This window comes from Cynocephalus volans, chromosome 14 (genome assembly GCF_027409185.1).
Source record: "Cynocephalus volans isolate mCynVol1 chromosome 14, mCynVol1.pri, whole genome shotgun sequence".
In the NCBI taxonomy this organism is placed as follows: Eukaryota; Metazoa; Chordata; class Mammalia; order Dermoptera; family Cynocephalidae; genus Cynocephalus; species Cynocephalus volans.
The window spans coordinates 40,784,027-40,805,106 of NC_084473.1; the positions used below are offsets into that span (position 1 = coordinate 40,784,027).

The 21,080-nt window shown below is 41.9% G+C and overlaps 1 protein-coding gene across 5 annotated transcripts in view; it reads right to left on the minus strand.

Moving 5' to 3' along the window:
- THADA (THADA armadillo repeat containing) overlaps positions 1–21,080 on the minus strand; it is a 340,163-nt gene that overhangs the window by 44,056 nt on the left and 275,027 nt on the right. For 4 of the 5 annotated variants that reach the window (XM_063078394.1, XM_063078393.1, XM_063078392.1 and 1 more), the window contains 5 exons: positions 8,875–9,254; positions 8,178–8,296; positions 7,750–7,822; positions 4,661–4,814; positions 1,594–1,725 (listed from right to left, as the gene is read on the minus strand). In XM_063078394.1, coding sequence (XP_062934464.1) covers positions 1,594–1,725; positions 4,661–4,814; positions 7,750–7,822; positions 8,178–8,296; positions 8,875–9,254 — 858 coding nt within the window. The remainder of the gene's footprint in view (positions 1–1,593; positions 1,726–4,660; positions 4,815–7,749; positions 7,823–8,177; positions 8,297–8,874; positions 9,255–21,080) is intronic. The other variant, XM_063078395.1, reaches the window with a different exon arrangement.

Genomic DNA, 21,080 nt, shown 5'->3' on the forward strand with positions numbered 1-21,080 from the left:
CTTCCTAGTGTTTCTATCTTTAGTGGAGAGGGTCCTAGAAAAATCTACTGGGTATTATATCCCACCAAATACTTACTGAGCACTCACTGGGTGCTCTGTATGTCCTTCTAAGGAAAAGCTTCAACTGGAAAAAGGAATGAACCACTGATGGCAGAATTTAGAAGTGGGAAGAAGCCTGCTGCCAGCTCATACACCACTTGTAGCACTGTTCGAATGCCTTCTCACTGAGAGGCAAAGCTGATCCTGGCTAAACCTGCCCCGGAGTAGTATCACTGAGAGATTATTCAAAAACTAGCTTCCTCCTTATATACAGATAAAAACACACAGACCACTATGACTGTGGACTCAAATACCAGAAAGTTCACAGATTCAGGAAGCTTCTAGGGAGTGCACTCTTGCATACCACCTCAGTAAATAGCCCTAGCCACAGAGATAAGGGGCCCTGAATCGGTTACAAACATTGTATGGCTACTTTCTTTCTCATTCTGCTGTCCATTAAGGTGAATTTCTTTGCTCAGCTTGTGACCCCTCGCCTCAAAATGGTGTTCTTACTTCTCACTGGGATGGCTGACCCAGGGATCTTCCCTGACGCCCAGCCCCAACCACAGGGAACCTAAGTCCACCAAAGCAGTCATTCTCCCAGATGGCCAGTTGTCCAGAGGTGTGACATTGCTTCTACACCACCTTTCCCCAGTCATTTCCATCCAGCAGCCCGCTTTCTGTCCACACCCAGAGTTCCTCTTTGCTTCCATAGCATTTACGCTCACATACAGACAACTCCAGGGCCCAGGGCCCAGAGCCGTAACAGCTCTTACTGTGAATATGAGCTCAGAACTACCCATCTGGGCTACTCTTCTTTTTACTCCCCCTCTGCCTCTTGCGTTAATGTCACCACCAAAAGAGAAGCCAATGCACAAAGAGGAGAAACTTAACTTACATGTAATCATCATCTATTTAGGTTGCATGCAGGAAAAAATGATGGATCTGTGACTTCTGGGTTATGTAATCACAGATAATCAAGATTTAGCCTTACTTAAAATGGATGACAATATAACTAGCAAAGACCAAATTCTGTTAATTAAATTTCTACCTTCAAAAACAATTTTTCTCTATGGGTAGATAGCAGGAATTAGCTCCAGTGTTCCAATACACAGTGAGATGATTATGTTTAAAAATAACATATTGTATATTTCAAATTAGCAAGAAGAGAGGATTTTGAAAGTTCTACCAATTACATGTATTGAAACGTCACACTGTATCCCATAAAGATGTACAATTATTATGTATCAACTAAAAAAACCCCAATATTATGCAAGACAAAAAACAACAACAATTTTTCTCTAAGATGTCCTAGAGCAGGGGTCAGCAAACTATGACTAGCAGACCAAATCTGGGAAGCTGCCTGTTTTTGTAAATAAAATTTTATTGGAACATAGTTATGCCCATTTGCTTTCCCACTAAAGTGGCAGAGTTGAGACAGAGACTAACTGGCCAACAAAGCCTAAAATATTCACTTTCTAGCTCTTTACAGAAAAGTGTGCCATCCCCTGTCTTAGAGCAATATGGCAATGCAAAAGGATAAGAATGAGGTACCTGTTGATTGGCAGGTATTTTCTTGGGACATGGCTGTCGTCACAGTTTCTGTGGCTGCATCTCTGACGGCTTGCTCCTCACTCTGCAGGAGGGTGAGCACACACCTCCAGAGAGCAAGTGTATCCTGCAACTCTAAGAAGACCAAAAGGAATCTGAATTACCTAGAATGCAACCAACAAGCAGGTGCAAATACTGCTCCAAGTCCATAGTGGAAGAAGGCAGGACTGAAGAAGCTGAGACATTCCTTTCTTTTTTGGGTACTGTAAGGTAGGAAGGCTTCGGAGTCAGACAAGCATTGCAAGAGATGGGGCGTTAAAAAGAAGATTTGGAAATGTCTTTATTTGGGGAGGGTGGCAGACTTTCTGGGTGTAACCAGCTCCAGGCAGGGCTACCCACCCTGGGCCCCCTACTGTCCCCAGTGAGTCACAATTCTCAAGAATAAAACTTTATGCATTAAGTACTTTGAGGAAACTAGCCCAGTGCTGATCTGAGTGACTGTTTGAGCTTATAAATTCTGAAAGCAAAGTATCAATCAAGATTATGCTTTGTGAGCAAGAGTCAAAAAAGGGAAAGATCCATGATAAAGGCACCAGTAGAGCTGGCCAATTAGCTCAGCTGGTTGGATAAAGGTGCCAGCCTGTGTCACACGTATGTGGGGGTCCATTATCTAACTGCCATCACCCCTAGCACTGACTCTGTCTAGTCACTTGTGCTGGGTGCTGCTGTGGATAATGAACAGAAGACATAGTATCTACCCTTGAGCAACCAAAGGGAATGTAAAGTCCAGAACACAAGACGATGAGTAGTCAGTGAATCTGTGTGGCTATGACTCACAAAAGGCAAAGATCACTACGGACTACTGTAACTGAGACAGACTTCATGAGGGAAGTGAGAGGTAGGCAGAGCCTCACAGAAAGGATACCTGCTCTACAGGTAAAGTGGGTCCAGGCTTCCAGAGGGTCATCAATGCAGGGACATGAAAAACCACTCACACAGCCTACCTATCCTTTCAACAGGGAAACAATCCTGTCTTAAGAACTCCCTCTTTCTATCCTCTCCCTCATCTGTCCACAGAGAACCTGATATCACAGATGATTTAGTCATACCAAAAACATTAACGGTTCCATGTGGGCTTTCATTCTCTACTTTCTGTTACAGATCTGGCTTTGAATTTTACTCAGTCTTTCAGAACCGATCCTTTCGAATTGTTCTCTAGGGTTTAATATTTCCTTTTTAAGTATTTTCCTCTTTCACATGATCATTAATATCCCTAAGATCCTTCCCTCTTTAGTTTGCTCTTTCTTTTTCCTTAAATGACTTGACTTGTCCCCGTGCACTTTTCTGGCCTTTGTTTCTAGCTATTCAGTACCTATTTTTCATGTTCTTGTAGGCCATCAGTCACCATTGATCTCCTTCCTCATTTCCTATAATGCTATAACCAGCACCAGTGATTAATTATGAACCAATGGTTTTTGACCAGGACTCAATTTCACATGGGAATCCCAGGTTATCCCACACACATTTTGCCTGTTATGAGCTAGGGTTAGAGCAGCCAAAGTCACCCAGAAAATATGCTGCAAAATGATGTTAACCTTACTGGAGAAGCTTGACTAAAGTTTATTAACTTTTGCTCTTTTCCTCTAGATCCAATGATTAAACCATAGTCACAGAAGGTTCCCTCTCAATTTCCCTTTGGGTATAAGAAAAATGTTTGGAAGTCACTAAGAAAAAAGAAGTAGAAGTATGTCAAAGAAAACTTTGTTTCCCAGATAAAACTAGGGACACGAAGCACTTCATTGGTCTGAAACCTATAACACTTAAAATTAGAATCTCACAATCTAAAAAACAATTATTTCCTTTATTCTATAAATCCATTCTCTACAACTATACTGAAAGTTCCTTGGAGACAGGGACCATGTCTTGTTTTTGAGAGCTGAGCATAGAAGAGGTAAACAAAAACAGAATTCCACTAATGGATGGGAAGAGAATCATAGCACAATAACACGGGATTAAAAACGGCAAGAGAGGGCAGGGTGGGGATAGAGTATGGCTTTAGGTCCTGGGTTTTCCTTTTATCAAACCCAAGGTTTAAAAACAAAACAACACAATTTAAAAAATTGAGACAAAACAAAAGCCTCTATGCTTTTCAATTCCTGAGGATTTCCTCAAGCTTTGTTTTCTTAAGTGTCAATGGCATGATGCCCTTTCCTAATAATTACTCTTAAAGCACAGAGGGTGGTCAAGAGGAAAGAGACAAGGAGGTAGAGAACATGACTGGAAACCAGCCAAGGTCTGCACATCCATTTAATTTCAAAATATCTTCACTTTTATGTCCTGAAACTTAAAAGTAAATTTGGTGAAAGGAACCAGCAGACTATCAAGTCATTTAAGCCAGAAGCCTGGAAGCCATCCTTAAATCTTCCTTGTTTATCACCCTTAGCACCACCACATCCTGTTGGTTCTCTTTCCTAAATGTCTTTTGAGCCTGTCCTCTCTCATTCCTTGCTGCCAATTCATTTCGCACCTGGATTACTGCAATAGGCTTCCTGGAAAAGGGGACAGTTAGGCTGAGTCTTGAAAGACAAGCAGAAGTCAGTCAAGCAGCAGTTTGTTTAGAAAACTGTCCCTACTGCTAATGCATAGGGCCTGTGCTGGGGAGTAGTGGATGATGAGGCAGGAGGGACGGGACAGGGACAGAACAGGAAGGGCCTACGAGCCATGTTAAAGGGTGTTTAGATTTTACCCTAAAGGCAAGAGGAGCCCACTTAAGGTTTTAAGCAGAGGATTGAAATGATCAGATTTTCATTTTGGAAAGACCACAGAGCTCTTTGGAAGCTTTGTGGAGAATGGCTTGGGGGATAAGATTGAAAGAAAAGAGGCTAGTTAAGAGACTGCTGTGAAAAATGATTAGAGTATGAACTAAGAGGGCAGGAATATATCCGAAAGATGTAAAAGCATCATTCATGCTGCCAGTTTTCATCTTCTCTTCTTTTTTAGCCTGTAGCACCTATTCATGCTTTTAGTGTTTGGTACAATAAACCCCCTGCACCCCCCGCAGCACACTTACCAAGAATTGGATGAGGGTTGGTGAGGAAAAATGGTGTGGTGCTGGTAAGGACTTCAGCAGCAGCCAGCCTAGACTCTGTGGGAAGATGGTCTCCACAGGACAAGACCACTAGCTGAACCCACTGCTTCAGTTCAGGGGCTATCAAGTCCTTGTTCTAAAAGCACAAAATGTATCTATCAGTAGTTCAGAAGATGCAACCATGGGCTGACATGAAATCAGGGATGACCTACACCAAACTAGGTCTTCAAATTAGCTCTTACTTACCTCAGCGGGAAGAAAGTCTTTTTTAGTTGCTTTTCTATCTCAGCTATGGAGAAATAAACAGGCCCAAAGAAGAAAATCTTTTTCAGTAATATGGAGTCACTATAACTAGTGAGCAAGTTCCTGAAGTCTTTTCTGATGCAAATCAGGTTATCAGAACACTGGTGTATTTGATAGCTTCAGTAAAGACCAAACTTGTGGGGAAAGACCGTGGCAGCAAATAATTTTTCCCCAATAACCAGATTTTCCTCCTATCTAGAACAGAACCCCAGATTTTTGGCTAGGCCAGTGAGCACCCAGCTACAGACTATATTTCCCAGCCTCCCTTGCATTTAGGAGTAACATGTGATTAAGTTCTGATTAATGGGATGTCATTGGAAGTGGTATCTATGCACTTCAGGTCATGATTTAGGAAATATCCATGATCTCTACTTCCTGGATTTCCCCTTCCAGCTAGCTGAGCAAGGACAAGATGGTGGGAGCTGGAGCAACCATCTGGGACCATAAGATGGAAGCCACATGTTGACGACAGCAGAACAATAAAGTAAAACAACCTGGGGCCCAACACTGTCAAGCCACCATATCTGCTTTGGACTGCTTCTATCTGACTTAAGCTACAATATCTGAGTTTCTGTTAAAACATTTAAAGCATCTTCCTAACTAACACAGAGCCCTATTGTTCTTTTTAATATTAACAGCTTTATTGAGATATAATTCACATACCATACAACTCACCCATTTAAAGTGGACAATCAATGGATTTTGGTATAATTGTAGATATGTGCAACCCCCACAGTCAATTTTAGAGCATTTTCATCACCACAAAGAGAAACCCTGTACTCTTCAGCTATCACTCCCCTATCCTCGCATCTCCCATCCCTAAACTATCACTAATCTACTTTCTGTCTCTATGAATTTGCCTATTCTGGACATTTCACATAAATGGAATCATACAATAAGTATTTGTGACTGGCTTCTTTCACTTCGCATAATGTTTTCAAGATTTATTCATGCCATATGATGTATCAGTACTTCATTCCTTTTTATGGCCAAATAATACTCCATTGTTTGAATATACCACATTTTGTTTACCAGTTCATCAGTTGATGGATATTTGGTTTGTTTCCATCTTTTAAACTCTGTTTTCTCACTTTTTTCTAGAAAAAGGATTGTTGTTCCAGATATACTTTTCTTCTCCTATCAACTGAACCTCTCTAAATGTTCAAAATGTGACTACTGATTCCTTTGATCATCTAGGGGAAAAAATGGAACTAAGTTGATGAGCATCTTAGACCTGGAGGAAGATGCTAACTCCCAATATACAAAGAAACCCAGGTTTCCTTTATGTGTTTCTCTATAGTTTTGTTAATTTTTCTCTCCCTGGAAGATTCACAATTTTCATTAAATATCATTGATTCAAGTACCAAGCAGTGTCTGAATGATGCACATGACAACTGGTTAAAAACAGCTTTAGGTAAGAATGATGTCTTTGGCAGACTTAGGCTGCCTTGTGACTATTTTCTTAGAACTTGGTGTTTTTTCTCTGGGCTGTAGATTTTTAGCAAATCACCTCCCTTCCTATACTCCCCACACCCTACTGGGCATTTTGGGGGCTCCTAGGTTGGCCTGCTGGGCTGCCTTTGAATGACGGATCCAAGGAAACTGCCTATTAAATCTCAGCCTCCGGTTTTATCTCTGCCTAACCCCAGGCTCTCTGAACTTAACAACCTCTTCTATAAAGTCTTCCTCAGCTCCCCAATACTCCCTCCCTTCCCTGGGTTCCCACAGCCTAGGTATACTTCCCTACCTGAGCATTTAACACAATTATCTAATGCTTTCTTTCTCTCATTAGACTATACCTCTAGTCTCTATCTTTGTATCTTTGGTAACTATCTCAGTGGTAGGTTTATTGTAAGGACTCAGAATTGTCAATGTTATACCTCCACTATCACAGTGTGGTAAAGTGGAATCAAGATCTTCAGGTAATTTTATTGTAGTATTGACTGGCTTCTGCTTATAATTATGTTATAGTGGTATCTTTCTTGTATGTACCTAAGAATGCATGTATTTGTCTTAAGGCATCTTCACAGGAAGCTGTTTTGCTTATTTAAGTTCCACATCACTCCCAAAGGTCATGTAAAAAGGGGGTGGGGGGGGAGCAGCATATCTGGGCCTCCATCCAGAGCCAGCTGGGTTATGTTCTGGGGGAATATTTAAGCCTTTGCAATATATTTTCATACTTACTTCACTAGGTTGCAATCCTAAACATTCTTGAAATTAACTAGTTTAGTCCTCTTTAAATAAAGGGTCTAGCTAGAAAAATGGGGAAAGAACAAGAGATTTCAGCACATGCATGTTGCGGTGGGGGTTGGGGGGAGGCTGTGTTACCCTCAGGAACTCTAATCAAAAGTACCCAAAGCAAGAGAAAAGAAAGGTGGTGTTCAAAAAAATCTTCACAAGTTATACCCAAAGTGAAAAATCAACATGAAGAAGGGCCGGCCCGTGGCTCACTGGGAGAGTGGTGCTGATAAAACCAAGGCCGTGGGTTCGGATCCCTATATAGCAATGGCCGGTTAGCTCACTTGGGAGAGCGTGGTGCTGACAACACCAAGTCAAGGGTTAAGATCCCCTTACCGGTCACCTTCCAAAAAAAAAAAAAAAAAAAATATATATATATATATATTAACATGAACAATATTTCTTAGAGGCTACATACATGTCACAGTGATGCTGCCTGCTGGGACAGTGAATCCACTTTTACTAACATCTTCTAGATTAGTAAGAGCACGAAAACCCAGGCCCCCAAACAGAAACAGAATCAGCCTTACCTCCTCATGTGTCTGTATGTGGTGGGCAATCACTTTGGAGGCAAGTTTCAGAGCTACACTCTGAATTTCAGATCTAGGGAAAGTAAGCAAGAAACCAAAAATGAAACAAAAGCAAACACAAAAATAAAATCAAACATTTTATATACAGATGGTTTTTGCAGCTAGTCTGTAATTTATGCAGATGTGAACACTGGACATCTCTACCTCCTGGTATACAAATACCTTCAGAAGTGATTACCTTTTGGTTATTAATGTGAAACTCTGACAGCATTCCATTTCTTGAGTTGAGAACATAGCTCCTAGGTTAAGGCTTAGAAAGAAATACAGGACCTGAGCCATTAGACCAGGACTGTGCACAAGTTCATTACATAGTGACTGAAGGGACCATATATCCTAGCAAGGTTGTACAGAAAGCACTGGGGGCAAACCTTTCACTGGAAGCAATATCCAATGTCCAGATCAAGAACTCCTTTGGGGTTAGATGAACACAGTGCTCCGTCTGGGAAAGCCATTCTTTAGGGCCCATGAAATGGAGAATTTTCAGTATCTGCATCAGCCAAATGCATGAAAACAAAAAACCAAAAAACCAAAAAAACAAATATTCAGGGAAAAGTCTCCAGATGCTAAATAATAATCACTTGCATTGACAAGGGGTCTATCTTTTAAAAGGCTCCCACTGACTTATTTCCCTGGTAACACTTTTGGGAGACCGAGGCAGGGAAGAGCAATGACAAACCTGAGGACTCCTGACAACTTGGGATTAGGCCAGCACCCTTTCCTTTTGATTATGCTTTCCAGGTGGCCATCTGCCCCCAAATAGCCATGTCAGCAAAGACTACCTCTGACATGTTCTACAGCTAATTTTCAATGACCTGTTTCCTAAACATCCCAGAGTGGCTTGCTCTGCCTTTGATTAATCTCTGCTATCAATACTATTATCATCAAAAGCTTTTCTTGGTGACCCTCTATGCATGAAGCTATGCCAAGTACTATTACCCTCTATATGTGAAATCTACTTCCTATTGTCCCTGGAGAGCGCCAAACCAATCTTGCCCTCATTATCCTGATGACTCACCAAGAAATGAGAGGAGTGGAAGGGGACGGTCAGTACATCAGAGACTTTACCTTGCAGAAGCATTCTGGGTGATCTTCCTTCATTGCCATCAGCAAGAACTTCTCTCCCATATTGCAGAGCAAGGGTGGCAGTCCCTTCTCTCCTAATCCAGAGGCTGCTGATGAGAACCTTTCCAACAGGGCTTCCAGCATCAGCAAGCGCACTTCAGGGAAGGAAGACTCTAACAGCCGAGAGAAGGAGATAGGGACAGCCCTTGTCTGGTCTCCAGCCTTGGCCACCACTGCCCACACTGCAGTGATAGCTAGTTTGGTGAGGCTCTGAAGGTACTGGGGCAAGCCTGGCACCTTGAAGGTACAGGGGAACCCCGTGATAAGCTCTGATCCTGAGATGATCCCTCTGACTTCCTCCCAGAAGCCAAGACTCTCCAGAACTAAAAAAGCAAAGGGAAAGAGATAATTGCTTTATTCAACTTTCCACAAAAGGACACTGGAGAATGGAAGGCTCTGAATACATGGGGTGGGACCATCAAATGTCTTTCCTGAGTAGATTTCAAAAAGTGTAGTAAGTGACTAGCCCACTAAGGCTCAGACTTCTGGCCCAGAAACAATTTCTATATAGGTAATAAATAATTTTTCCCCTGGGGGACAAAGGCATTACTATCAGAAGACGCAATCCTGGCATACCTCCTCTACATTCAATAAACATCAACTCAGTGACCTCTTGAATCACTGAGCCTCAAAGTTGACCAGGAGAAAAGGACATCTAGTCCAAACTTCCTTGTGGGGCTCAGATCCTTTCTCTAGTACCTATTGCCAGAGGCTCTTGGTTGAACGTTACAGTGACTTGGATCTCACGAGATGGCTTATTCCATTGTTAGGAGATGTAATTGTCACAAAGTTCTTTTTGGAGTTTTCACTTACTGGCCTAATTGTGCATTTTGAGGCTCCCAATGATAGCTTTTTAGGCATTTGGTTACACTTATTATGCCCCCTCTGCCTTCTCCAGATGAAATACCCCCCACTTCCTTCCCCATATGACAGGGTTCACCTTCTCTCATTATTATAGCTGCCTTCCATTAGACATGCCTCACCCTCTCTTACAGCACAGCCCATAGAATGGATCATGACTCTCTTCATGGTTTGACCAGCAGGACTATTACTTTTTCTGTTCTGTACACTAGGTTACTGAAGCTGCATCGCACTATTGACTTATATGGAGCATAAAGTTAACTGAAACCACAGCACTTCTTTTTTTACATGGTCCACTGATGATGGTGAGTCATCTTTCTTCCACCTTATACTCAGTACTTGGGTCAAGACTTGTTTTCTTTCTTTGTTTTAAACCCAAATATATCCCTGTTAAATTTTATCTCCCTGTTAAGTTTTATGGTCTGCCTTTTAGTTGCTGAGATCTTTTCATATTCTTAGTTCTGATTAAAAAAAACCCTTATTGCCTGAATACTATGTGCTAAGTGCTGAATAAAATAAGATTATTCCCTTAAAGAATTTATAGTCTAGTTTGAGAAAGAGAAATGCATGAACAGATAATCTAATATAGTGGTAATGATAAATGATAATCCAAGTCTCAATGGAGAAGAGAGGTGAGAATATGTTGGAACCAACAAGGGTAGAAGAACCACCTGGGCAAAGGTTCAAAAGCATGAAACAGAATGGACAATGCAGGGAACTACAGGCTATCTGATATCACTACAGCATAAAATCCGAGGTGGGGAACAGTGGGAGATTAGGCTAGAGAAGGAATGTGGCCAGGACTCAGAGAGCCTCCTAGACTATGTGAAGGAGCCTAGACATTCCTCTGTAGGCAGGGGAATGCCACTAAGGGGTTATTTTTTTTTTTTTTTTTGACCTAATAAAAAAAATTTTTTTTTTTTAATTTTATTTTGTCGATATACATTGTGGCTGATTATTGCTCCCCATCACCAAAACTTCCCTCCCTTCTCCCTCCCCCCCTCCCCCCCAACAATGTCCTTTCTGTTTGCTTGTCGTATCAACTTCAAGTAATTGTGGTTGTTATAACTTCTTCCCCCCCCCCCGGTTTTGTGTGTGTGTGTGTGTGTGTGAATTTATATATTAATTTTTAGCTCCCACCAATAAGTGAGAACATGTGGACTAAGGGGTTATTTTAAGTAATAAGGTTAGGAGCACATTTCCATTCAAGTGCTGTTACTGCTGAGGGGGCACTAGTTAGAGACAGGGAGACCAGTTAAAAGACTACTGCAGTAGTCCAAGAGAAAAATGATACGGGCCTAAAGTAAGGAAGGGATAGGGAGAAGGTAGATTTGAGATGCAATGAAGGAATAAAATTGGCCGGGGGTGTGAGGCAGGGGGTGGACATGACTCTAGTGAGAAGTCTTAGGTATCTCCCAGGACCCAATTCTTCATACAACACATTCATCATGCAATGGAAGTTGGGTAAACCTCAATTTCACAGGCATGCCATAAACGCCCACAATCAAATAATTATTAAAAATGTTCACCTTGTGGAGAACAGAGGCCTCTGGCGAATGTTACAGCTGGCTCCCTGCCCTCCCCTGAATCCGACCTCCCTCTAAGCTCTCACCAATTAACTAGCCCTCTTTGGTTCTAGTTATCCCCTAGTTATGAATCCTCCTAACTGTACCATTCTGTCCATAGAATTTTATCTACAAAAACATCAGGACAGACTTCTTCAACTGCCTTGCTAAAATTGAGATGTTATGTTTATAGCATTCTCTGATGAACCCCAACTAATAATTCTACCCAACAAGTTAATGATCCTGGAGTGGTTTACCAGAGAACATTTAAGTTATAAGCATTTTATAGCTTATGAAGCACTATTTATATTCATCATCTCATAATAACTCAGTGAACCCTGCTGACTACGGAAATGTAAAAGATTAAGGTAACACTTGGAAAAGCACTTGAAACTGAAAAATCGCATAGGCTTGCAATAATCCAGGAATTAAAAATACAGAATATTCATGTAACACATCAAACTGTTTCAAAAAGTTTCCCCCAGGAGGTGAAGTGGAGACTGGACTCAGGCTCCAATATGGCACGTATGGGGATATGAACCCTTGACTTTGGTGTTTATCAGCACCATGCTCTACTAGTGAGCAAACTTGTCAGCCCATAGGGAAACTCCAGGCAGTCGGGATCCTCAACCTTAGTGTCAACACTATTTGCAATGCCTAAAAACCTAATCCCATTACAAGTTAGTAATGAGGAGATCACACTACTCTGGTCTCTAAGTAACCCACAGCTGCCTGTATTTAAACAGAATTTCAGGCTGGCCAGTTAGCTTAGTTGTTAGAGTGCAGACTTATAATACCAAGATCATGGGTTTGGATCCCCACACTGGCCAGGCACCAAAAAAAAAAGAAAGAAATCCCATTTCTTTGGCAAAGAGTCAGAAACATGGCTCAGAGATCTGTTCTTAAAAACATAATTAAAAATAGGAAGAAATGCCAAGGTCATTCTGGATAATTTTCATAGGCACCTGTTATCCGAGAGAAATATTCCAGGCAGAGTGTATAGTTCTCTGATTCAAGAGCTGGGCAGCCAGGCCCACTTGCTTCCTCTGCGGTGTTTAGGAGGGATGGTATCACCAAGTAGCCAGGGACCAAAGACACTACCCCAAAAAAGAGGGAGCTGGGGAACATGTTCAGGAAGGGTTTTCCTTTGGGACCTTCTTGATCTGCATTGCCTGTGTACTTCAGTATAATTCCACAAACATTATTGAGCATATATTAGGTATGGGAAATATAGTGATTCAGAGTTGAGAAAGAAAACGATACACTGTCTCAGGCTAGGGCTCAGACCCTTCAAACCCATTGTACAGACTGAGTCACCAGACCCCTCACGTGCAGGTTGTGAGCTAGGTAATTGGGAAAGATCCTGGCAGCTGTTGACAGAGTTGACAGGTTCATTCCAATGTGAGCTCAGCAGCTGCAGCAGTAGCAGCTTACAGCAGTCTCCAGCCGCAGTGGAGGTAGCCTCCTGGTGCATCCCAGGGCCCCTGGCAGCAACACCTTGCAGCAGCAGTAGTGGCCTCCCCATACCCCCCCACCCCAGGGGTGTCAGAGAGGAGGGGGGCAGGGGGCACTGTGAATAACTGCTGTTTGCCCTTTATACTTAAGTCCGATAACCCATGACACCTGGGTATGAGTCAGACAACCCAGGAACACCCGGGCACCCATGCACATCTACATCAGACAATAGCCAAGGAATACCTGGGCACTCACGCAGTTATAATATTTACATCAAATGTTCAGCAAGATTCCGAACCCCCCAAGGGAGACTGACCATTTCATTTCACTTTCCCTATACACTGTCAAAGAGTTTCATCACCAATAGGAGGATAAAGAACAAGTACAAAATAATAATAAGATAATCATAAAAATTGTAAAATGCTCGGTGTCCTAAAATTGTTAGTATTAAAAGCTGACATCTGTTGAGTACTTATGTGCCAAGCTCTATTCTGTTATTATAAAATATTATATACCCATTATTTAATGCTACGAAGAAAAATTACTTTTAGAATTGACATTTGTTGAGTATTATTCTAAGCACTTTAACAAGTATTAACTCATTAACGAGAAAGGTTTTATTATTATTATTCTCATTTTACAGAGGAGGAAACAGGTTAAGTTATTGCCCAAAGTCACAAAGACAACAAAAAAGCCATAAGAAAGACCAAAATGAATGCAATGAGTACTTATTTCCTTCAGAAAGAAGTTAAAAAAGGGCTTTCAGGCGGGAACAAAATTTAAAATGGGCCATAAAGGCTGCCCAGGTGCCTGACTAGGAGAGGAAAGGAAAGAAAAGGGCAAATGCTCCAGGGAGAGTTAGGAGAGAACAGACACAGAGAGGACTTCAATTAGGTTCACTGAATTCATGTGTCAATAGAGGAGCAGTTAAGAGAGGTTAGGTCTGAGTTACAAGGTGGAAAATTATCAAATGACTTGCATTTAGGCACTTTCTCCAAACTGCTGCTAGGAAAAAATATTTTCTGTTGTGCAGCAATGATGACCCAAAGAGATGCCCTAAAGCAGAGCTTCTCAAACTTAAGCATGTATCAGAATCCCTTGGAGAGTTTGTTAAACCACAGACTGCTGCCTGGGCCTCACCCTAGAGTTTCTGATTGAGAAGGTCTGGCTGAGATTTTGCATTTCTAACAAGCTTACAGGTGATGCTGCTGCTGCTGCTGCTCCAGGTATTTTGAAAACCACTGCCCTCAAGTGAAGGTTATTACCCGGAGGCTATTAAAAACACACGACTGAATTCCACACTTGTAGATCCTGATTCAATTGACTTTGAGTTGGGCACAGACAACGGTAATCTTAAGAAGCTGGCAACGGGCTGGCTGGTTCACTCAGTTGGTTATAGCACGGTGTTAAAACACCAAGGTCAAGGGTCCGGATCTGTAAGCAGGCTCCTGGCCCAACTAGCCACATTAAAAAAATAAATAAATAAAAAAGCCGGCAGGTAGTTCTGTTATGCACCCCAGCTAAGAATCACACTCCTCTTAAAAACGTAATTAAAAATAGGAAGAACTGCCGAGGCCATTCTGGATAATTTTCATAGGCACCTGTTATCCGAGAGAAATATTCCAGGCAGAGTGTAGTGCACTGACTCAAGAGCTGGGCAGCCAGGCCCACTTGCTTCCTCTGGGGCACTGAGGAGGGATGGTATCACCAAGAAGCCAGGGACTGAAGGCACTACCCCCAAAAGAGGGAGATGGGGAACATGCTCAGGAAGGGTTTTCCTTTGGGACTTCTTGATCTGCGTTGCCTGTGGACTTCAGTATAATTCCATAAACATATATTGAGCATATATTAGGTACTTTGGGAGATAGCTTTCACATGGGTTCATAGAGTGTATGGGTTGGGTGTGTGGGTAGGGACTGTAGTTCCAAGCAGAGCACAGCTGATTTCAGCCTAGTACTTCACTGTGGTGAAGAACTAGAAAATTCACCACACCCCATTTTCTCTTACAAATAAAAACACCAAAGAAGGGAAAATCACCAAGAACTCAAAAGAATGAATAAGCACCATAAAGGCCCCTGGCTGGCTGGCAGGCTTTCACCAATGTAAACACTGCTCACTATGTACACGTTCTGTTTGTCAACCAAAGTAAATCAGAGAGGGTTTATTTGAGAACTCATTACGACTGTAGTCCAGGAGACGCAAGTTCAAGAAGTCTGGGATATGCACTCTGAAAAGACAAATGAGAGGACATTTAAAGGACAACTGCAAAAAGGAGGGGGAGGTTACAAAAGCTGTGACTGGTACAAGTCAAATAGCCTTGTTTGTAAGGGATTGGTTGTAACACTTCTTTGAGGTGGACTTTACTCAGAGACCTTCCAGTTTGGTGGGAAGTAGCAGAAAACAGCGATCAGCATATTCACGCACGGCAGTTGTTTACCCAGGAAGTGGCAACCTTCATGATTTGGCTGAGTGTAAAGTTTCAGAGTGGACTCAGTCAAGACGTTCCTGAAGCTTAAGCTGAGATGGCTTCCTGACTGCATTTTACGGCCTTGACTAGACCACTGTCACTTTCCCTTGTCATGTTCTAGGTCTCTTCTAGGTCTCGGATGTAGCAGTGAATGAGAAAGACCGGTCTCCACTCTCATGGAACTTTCATTTGCATGGGGACCACAGGAACTTCTCCCCTGCCATCCCCCGCAGTGCCCAGAGTGAGGGAGTCTGTAGTGGAATAGGAGGTTGGAGGTTGAAACGCCCCATACTTCAACATAAGCAGTGCAGTGACTAACGAAGTACTGCTTTCCTCTCACACAATGGTTGTCAGCCAGGAAGCAAGTTAAACTCATCTGAGAGCTTCAGAAAAACACTTATGTTGGGAGACACTTGATCACATCTCTGGGGTGAGTCCTGGAAGTCTGGCTTTAAAGTGACCTAGGTGATTCTAGAGTGCAGCTGGTACTGGCAGCTACTGTTTTAGTGGCCCTACAACTCACTCCAGGTAGAGCTCGTCAAATGGTTTTCACAACCAGGATTTCTCCCTGGTGAAGCAATGTTTGTGACCTGCTCTACCAAATATATTTCAAAGTCTAGATCAACACCTGGTACTTATTGTTCCTGTGAGTGCCCTTTGCAGCACACGAAGAAATGAAGTTAGCTTCTTAGTGTGAGATTTAGCAGACCTCTTCTCCAGCAGACAGTAATTTCATCCATTCCTTCATTATAATAAAGCATCAAGCAACAGATAGCAATGTTTAAACCTTACCTTTTCTACTTGCAATCTCAATTTTGATTGCTTTGGGTTTCTCCTTTCTTGGAAAGTCAAGTGTTTCAGTGAAAGAATCAAGTCCTGGCTTTAATGGCCCCACCATATTTTTAAAATTGCTTATGAATATTCATGAGATACAAAGCTGATTGTCACCCCTTGTGTCCAAGATGTGAAAGCCAGATCCACACTGGCAGCATGCACCTTACCACAAATTGTGTTTGTACCCCCTGTCCCCCACCCAATTACCCCCCGCCTCCATCCCCCTTCCCCCCTACTCTGCTTTGTATCCCAAGGTATGTTCTCTGGTCCCATCACATTTTTTCATAAATGAGAATGATTATTCCAAACCCTTATTGGTTGGAGCTTTTTCCAGCTCACCTTGTTTGGAAAGTCTTTGCATGTCCCACCAGTGCAGTCATCTCAGTCACCCAAGTATGTGTGACTGATTCTAAACATTCAATTTGATTTCATCTTTGGAATTAATTTTTTTCCTTCTTCAGAGCAAGAATACTTCTGGCCTTCAAGGGATTCACATGGAAGGACAATATCTCCTATTGTGCTATGTCCTTTTTCACTGGAGAAATAATTCCCAATAAAATGTCATAAACAATGTGGCAGACTGGTATAAGTGGCCAACTTTTCATTTTGCAAAGTAAGGATGTTAAAAACCTACCATCTATTAACGTTTCATGAAAGAGGCTATCTTACCACCAAAAAAAGGGGAGGAAATTGTAATGTCATCATAAAGGGCAATTCTTCAAAGAAATCTGGCTTTAAGAAAAATTTGCTATAGTGTCATTTTGCTATAGTTTCATTGTGCCAAGGGCTGGTGAAAACCGTCACCAGGGAACAGCATTAGGGAACTACAGCTTTGGAGAACTTGATAAAAGCTTCCTGAGGTTGGTCTGTTTGGACAGCATGACTATCAAGAACAGAGATTTCCCATGAAGGAACCGAAATGACTTTACAGAATCCCTGATGATACTGACCAGAATGTCTGTGTGAAGGAGCACAGTGACCCATTCACACAATTCTGTCTAGTAATCTCAAATGTGTTCTTAGTGGTTCTTGGTTCTATGGTAGGTTGAAGAGTTCAGAGTTATGTTTGCAATCTGAACAGTAATTACTAAAGTCAACTCTGGATCTCAAAGTTGCCACTTCCTAACTAATGAAGGTAGGGCACTAACATTGACCAGGCTGCTGAAAGAAGATTTAATAGCAGGACATACCTTGAGCAGGGATGGGGTCATACTTAGCATGTTCTGTTTTATTATTTAGGGAAGTGTGTCTCCTCCCTACAGGAGGAACATAATCCCAAAGGGCAGGCCTGTGGGCCATTCGTCTTTGATATTCTGAGCTATTCACAGAGGTTTGTTAAAATTTAGTTTAAAAAATCAATACAATTTTTAAAAGATGTATTTAAATTTAATAGCTTTAAGAAGGGCACTCAAAAAAAAAGGTGAAAGATATCATTACCATATAATTATGGATATAATGGATACTGTGGAGTTACACCATAAGAGTACTTAATTTAGGTGAATTTAAGTACAAGGGAGAGAAAATAATTAAGAGAGGGCAGTTTCACCTGGCATTCTAATCATTGAGCAATGTCCCAGAGGGTGGTTGTGCTGTTAGACCAGTGGTTCTCAGACTTTAGCTGCTCGCCCCCAGAGTTTCTGATTTCAGCAAGTCTGGGGCAGGGCCCCCTAAAATTACATTTTCTAACAAATTCCCAGATAATGCTGATGCTGCTGGTGCAGGGACCACACTTCAAAAGTCTCCACCTCAGACCACCTGAGATTGTCCATGCTTTCCATAGGGTAAACATCTTGCCATGCTGAATGTGTGTAATTCTAGTGGTTAATGGATATGTTGTTGTACACCATGGCCCCTAATCATAAGTCGACCCCTTCATCTAGTGCTCAACCAAGGAGCTCCTGAATATTATACAGTTTCTGGTCTTCACTGCTATGTCACTCATCAAGACAGCCTGATGAGTCTTGGGCAGCATTGGCCAAAATAAAAAGGGCAAGAAAGAAAAAGTGTAAGGTCTACAGTGATATTCTCTTGGCCCCAGCAGAGATGGCTACAGGGGAGGCAAAAGCCCGTAATCACAGCAAACTTATTCTAGTGATAAGCAGCAATCTATGTCTGTGAAGGGGGAAGGATCCTCCTCAGGACTGAAATGGCCAGCCAAACAAAAAAATGGGTTCAATGCTGTGAAATAAGTAACTTATGGGAATACTGTGCAGATGGTACAATAGATTGTGCCACTATGGAGGGTCACCTGTCACTGAGCCTCAAAAGAAGGTTCTTTATTCTGCCTGACCTTGCAAATGCTATTCCCTCTGCCTCAAATAAATGAATGAAGGGAAGAACTAATGAATTTCTCTTTGCTATATTGTAAAGTCTCTGAATTTTCTGATACCACTTGATCAAGAAAAGTTTGCAGACATAATTGTTCTAAAGTTTCCTCCACCCCCTTAAAAAAGTTGGGGGCAAGAAAAAACGAGGACAAAGTAGATTTCAGTTTCAGTGCACAGTGAGATGGTTTGCTTTTTCTATTTCAAAGAATTTTACCTCTAGTCAGAGAGATTTGTAATCAGATCCAACAAAAATTCTTATCTGAAATCGTTGACAAACTTGTTCTAAAAATAATCACAGATGATAATTTGTACACTCTGTGAATGATAACGTCCTGTTACACAATTTCTCTGTAAAAAAAATTTGTATTTGTAGAGAAAAGGAAACCATAGGAACTACAACAACAACAACAAAATCAACTGATTTAATAAATCTTGGCTTCTCCTTATCAAAGGGAAATTCCATTCTTCTATTTAATCCTCTGCCCCTCCCAAGAAACTAATCATGACCCTAGAGGCCCTTCCAATTACAAACATGTAAAATGACCTGGTAGATGGCTGTGTAGACTAACTTTGTCTCACTCTGAACTGGCACTGGTTTCTTTCTTGCCTACTTGTTTCTAGTTCTCTGAACCCCCTTCATCTCTGCTCACACAGGTGTGGCCTCCACCACACACACCCCTTTGAAAATATTCCTCTGTCCCTTGCCCCCAGCATATTCTCAAAGGCATGTATTCTTCAAGCATAGGATTCCTCATCTGCTGCTGAGGATTCTACTGAAGACCATCTTGTCAACCCCTAAAATAAAAACACAGCCTTTCAGGCTTGGGAGACAATGAGTTAGGAGAGCTCTTAGAGGATCTGGATAGGCTAAAGAAGAGCTCAGCGGGCACTGTGTGGGACCAACATCTTTACTTCTTGCCTCTACCCACCATCCCATCCCAGCCTTTGCCCAACACAGAGAAGAAGTCAGGAAATACTGTGGGTGAATACATGACAATCCAAAGACATAAACATATAGTTATTTCTAAGCATATACTACTTCTGGTTCTTTCAATGAACTGCTCTGAAGGACAGGATTGGGAATCAGAAATTTTCCCACCATGACACCTTATGCACCCCTCTATTTAATTTACTCTTATCCACAAAGGATCTGGGGCTTTGTGGGGATAATAGGATAATTTAGTCAGGCTCCCTCAGCTCAGGTCTGGTTGGGGGTTGAGCAGCACATTCTTAATTCTTTGTAAACAAGTTGTGTGGGTGGAGTTAGTGCACATGTATGCCAATGTATCTTTTTAGTTTTGTTGCTATTGTGTGTTCTTCAGTTTGTGAAGCAGGCTGGCTGGCAGAGCTCGAATCTAAAAATAGAGTATGTTTACTCTGCTGGCAGCTGTTCAGTTTTTCTTTGGACTTTGCTGGTAGCAGTTGAGTTTTTCAGTGGACTGCTTAGCTCCTAGACGTGTATGTGCTGAATAAAGACTATTCCTTCTTCAAGCAAGGCTCCAAGGACCTTTTTGCCAGTTACCTAGCTTATAGACCTGCGTGTGAAGGGTTTGTGAATGGGCTTGAGGGGTCTGTGAGCTCCAGACTCATCTCTAGCTCTACAGGCTTCTCTTCCACTCTTAGGCAATGGGATACAGCATGAAACCAACTTGAGAGTCAGTAGCTGGCTAGGAAGATTCCTTTAAATAACTGGGGCTTACCTCTGTTGCCTCACCTGTAGTAGGAGACAGGCTAGGATCATCCATCTCAGTCCCTTTCCAGTGCTACAATATACAGTTTGGGGAATGCTCCTGCACTTGGGGGTCTGCACATTAAGAAACAGAATCCAAGACAGAAGGGGTTGCTTGCACCACTGGACTGCAGACTAACACCAGTAGGAGCGATGACGCAAGGTGCAGTTTACAGCTGGCAAAATCCAACTGAATCTGATTGAACAAGAATGCTCCTATTTAATGTGAAGTCCAACCCCAACATGGAGGGAAGAGTTAAGTAAATTCTGCCAGGTGAGCAATGGAGGTGAGCTTGGGAGTAAGTGTACCCAGCCATGGGCCCAGCAAAAGCTCTGCCTTCTAGCCTGGATGTGATGACCATTCATTTCTTTGTTCCTGTTATCAATTTTAACTCTTAATAGCTGTTTTTTCCCCCAATTTTGGATTTTTCCTTCCTTATAATGTCACTCTTCAAGGAGTTTTCATAATTTTTTTGAGACCTTCACCCCAATCCTCTGAAAGTATTATCCCCATTTTTACAGTTGAAGAACCAAGAGGTTTAAAAATAAGGTGACAGAAGTGATTTCTACTTCTGTTCACAAAGGATTAACCATTATAGGAATTGTCCTTCCATCATAAACAAGTAGAAAACTGGACAGAGTGTGTGAAATTATAATTGTTTTTAAACACTGGACAGCAGTGCAGGACTAAAGATCCTTGAAAGAAGGAACAAACAAGGTAAGCCTTACAATTGCCTCAACCTACTGGTGAGAGGCAATTTCCAAGCCCCAGCACAGAGAGGAGGAACCCAGAGCCAATAGGTCTTGCTCAGCTGGAATTAACACTGCAAAAGAAAACATTAGTGGATTTGGAGACACAGAATTAGAAGATATCACAAAACACAGATTTAAAAAAAGAGAGAGAATAAAAA